Source organism: Ascaphus truei, chromosome 14 (assembly GCF_040206685.1).
Source record: "Ascaphus truei isolate aAscTru1 chromosome 14, aAscTru1.hap1, whole genome shotgun sequence".
Lineage (NCBI taxonomy): Eukaryota > Metazoa > Chordata > Amphibia > Anura > Ascaphidae > Ascaphus > Ascaphus truei.
The window spans coordinates 36,019,907-36,023,499 of NC_134496.1; the positions used below are offsets into that span (position 1 = coordinate 36,019,907).

Below are 3,593 nucleotides of genomic sequence, written 5' to 3' on the forward strand. Positions count from 1 at the left end.
TTTTTTTTTTTTGTACCATCTGAGAATTGAACATTTCAAGTTTTAAAAACCCTCCAACAGTTCGAGCCTCCTGCATTCCTCCTTTCGGCCAGGGAGGGGCTTGCAATGCATGGTTTTGTACCACATGGCAGGCTTCTACGCCACCAGGAACCACCCAAAACACTAAAGGAGTCAAATATTTTTCAATAACTATTAAAAGAAACAGAAACCGTCATGTTTTGGTGTGCAAACTTTTATTAAAAAACTAAAGTTAATATGGCAATTCTTAAATAGCACTGACAAGACAGACCATGAAGCTTTTTGTTTTCTCACTGTTACTCTGCGCAAGTCTCTCTTTTTTTTTTATATTAAATGTGTGTGACTCAGGCAGCAGCCACATGTAAACAATTGAGCATTAATATCCAACTTTAACAGAACCCTAGACATCATAACCCCAGCCATGGAACCAAGGGGAAACTTTGTTTTTAAATTAATATTGGGTTTTTATCAGACCAAAAAAAAAATAAAAAAAATCAGCCCTGTAATTTATTCTTGTAAATTAACCGTTCATCATTAAGTGCTCATTAAGGGGCGTCAGGGGGGCATGTTGTCATTTCGTCAGCACGTGAGGGAGCTGGGAAAAAAAAAGTGGGGCGATTAGGAGCACTATTTAGATCAAGATACTAAAAGTTGAAATCTGGCTGCAAACATCCACGCCGCCCTCGGCCACAAGAGGCTTCCCGAATTGCTTTCTGTAGGGCGAGGGCTTCCAAGGTGGGACATTCTGAGCAGCACCAATAAAACAAGAGACCTTATTTCCAGCAAGCACCCGTTGTCTGACAAAGTAGCTAGCAATGCACTACAGCACAATCTGTTTCTGGCTCCTTTGGTAGTTAAGATGTTAATGGCAGACAGCACATCATTTAAGTGTATATATAGGAAACATTATAAAAAGGTCAGCTTAGATTGTGTTTTAAGACTACAATCTGTTGAGATTTCCAACTCATTTATTTGGGGTTCTTGAGAAACAGAACAAACCTGTTCTCCTTGGTGTTCCTTAACCTGCATGATTGTGCAGTGCAAGAACTCAAAGGCAGAGGTGAAGTATCACCTTACACTTCTGCCATTTCAGATGACCTCAACCCAACAGCGTTGGTAACTCCCGACTCACGAGTAAAAGGATATTTTATAGGGTTCCATTTTAAGAGCTGGCATCTATCTGCCTTTATGTGAAAATAAATAATCTGGGTAAATTTACAAAAAAAAAAAAAAAACACAAACCCATTTGACCTGTGTCAGGACATCCTGAAATTCTCATGGAACATTTCACGGCCTCAATGATGTGCAACCTTAGTCTACAAAACGCTGGCAATGTTTCTGCATGATGCATGTTAAGAGCAACGTGTCCACTTTAATAAAAACGGATAAAATGCAAGCTGCAATATTCAATATATAGTCTAAAGAACTGTCCCCTCCACAGACAACACAAAAACAAAAATATCACGGACAACAGGTAGAAATGGTAACGTTGATGCCCAGGTTGCCGTTGTCGGCAAAAAGATGTGCTATGGCAGTGTCAAAAACCAAACAATCGCTATTCATGATGGCTGCTGCTACACCGTCATGAATAGACCTCGGTGTAGCCTCCCATGTCAAGCGCCTGCGGTTCCCGTTGAGTTCGAGTCTGTAAGCGAAGTTCTCTGCCTGCTTCCGCGTGCCGATGAGGAGGACGATGGCAAAGAACTGCTGGTGACCCTCGTATTTCTCCTGCTTCTCCAGCACCAGCATGAAGTAGTGGCCGAAGCAGGACTGCATCATGACCCAGTCGACGGCCCCTGGCAGGTTGATGTCCGTGGCGAGGAAGACTATGTCTTCTCCTTGAAGGGTGGTAATGCTCTTGTGGGCGTGCATGAGGTGGGACATGACTGCTTCCAACGAGCCTTGCCATTTGCAGGAGGCTCCGGGGCAGGGGCACGAGTATGGGCGATATTCACAGATGTCCTCATGTTCTGGCTTTTCGGTGTGATGGAGGGACAGGGAACATCCCGCTGAGGCATACTAAAAAATAAGAAATATACATTCTTAAATGAAACAAGCCAAATGGTGTGGCCTGGTTTATAAAAAAAAAAACAAACCCTACAATTATATTGTGAAATTCTGAGGTACCCCAACCCGCCAATAGCGAGTCTGTGATCAGATGCATTGTAAATTCTTCTGTACTTGGCCCAATTTTCAAATGACCTGAAAATTGAAGGGAAACCTTTAGAGATGCCCATAGAACCAAAAGGTTCATACGAACCTCGGCTGAAAAACACTGGTGTGGGGAAACAGAGCAGTGTGTTGCAGGTCCACTAACAGGAAAATCAGCTCAAGTTATTTTGTGACAATATTTTCTGGAATACAACACCAAGGCCCAGATTCACAAAAATGGTGCCAAGCTTTAGCACCCCTTTACATAAAAAGGCATGCTAAATCTTCTCCCCTTTTGTGGATCTCGACCCAAATAAGGATTTCACAATCAAATCAGTATGAAAAGCGCAAGCAAAAAAAAAAAATAAGAACAGGTTTTGGATCAGACTGCACCTTTCACTTCAGCTCCCCTGACTCATGTTGCAAATATTCCAAGGATCTTTCAATACATTTTTACGCCCCTGTAAACATGGCTCAGCCTTGTGTGTTGTGTACCTTTTTATTCCAACACAGAAATGCACTGTAGGTCTGCAATTGAATGCATATTCCCTAACATACTACTTAGAAACGCATTACTGGCCTTACTCAAGGGTCACAAGTATAAACCGTAAACAATGTTTGCTAAAAACCAAATGTCCCATAGTCGCCAAAGGTCAAATGTAATTTTATTCAGTAACTACAACGCCCCACCCTTCCCCCACAACATGGCTCCATTCAACAAATCTGTACTATGAAGCTTTAGGAAATATTTATGCCGGGTTTGTGCAAGACTTGGGACGAGGGAATGTGCCTGTCCTACATACCTTTTTCAGAGCGGAGCAGGCTTCTGTACAGTGCTTTTACTAGCCTTTAAGTGCCATTTGCCGTAGTTACTACATCATAGTGTCTGGCACTTCAGGGGTCCAATGACTTACTAGCTACGCCATATTCTATTTGCTTTGTTTCCCATGGGAGATCACGTTCTGCGCTCCACAGGAACTGACAGGAAGAGGGCGACTTCTGTTCCGTCATCAGTGATGCCGCGATCACATGATCTCCTCCCCCCCCCCCCTCAGTGTCCCCTTTGCCACTAGAGTTAATATCTGTCTGTAGATCAGAGGTCTCAAAACAGGTCGGCTTTTATGGCAATCCCTGCTTCAGCATAGGTGGCTCAGTCAAAGACAGCCACCTGTGCTGTAGCAGGGATATCCATAAAACCTGACCTGTTTGTGGCCCTTAAGGACCGAGTCTGTGACCCCTGCGTCAAGATACAGGCATATAAACTCAAGCTACGTCCATAATGCAGGAGACGGCGCGAGCTATGGTGCTCACGCGAAACAAACACTAGGACAATGATTTTGTGCATAGTGCGCGCGTGCTAGCACATGTGCTACGGGGAGATCGGCACTACGAGCTACAAACAGGTTTGTATTTCCCGCGCGATG

The 3,593-nt window shown here is 43.7% G+C and overlaps 1 protein-coding gene across 1 annotated transcript in view; it reads right to left on the minus strand.

Moving 5' to 3' along the window:
• Nucleotides 1-213: 213 nt before the first annotated feature.
• The window catches only part of SIAH2 (siah E3 ubiquitin protein ligase 2), an 11,506-nt gene continuing 8,126 nt past the window's right edge, over nucleotides 214-3,593 (minus strand). The window contains exon 2 of the mRNA XM_075570440.1: nucleotides 214-2,037. Coding sequence (XP_075426555.1) covers nucleotides 1,480-2,037 — 558 coding nt within the window. The 3' untranslated portion in view covers nucleotides 214-1,479. The remainder of the gene's footprint in view (nucleotides 2,038-3,593) is intronic.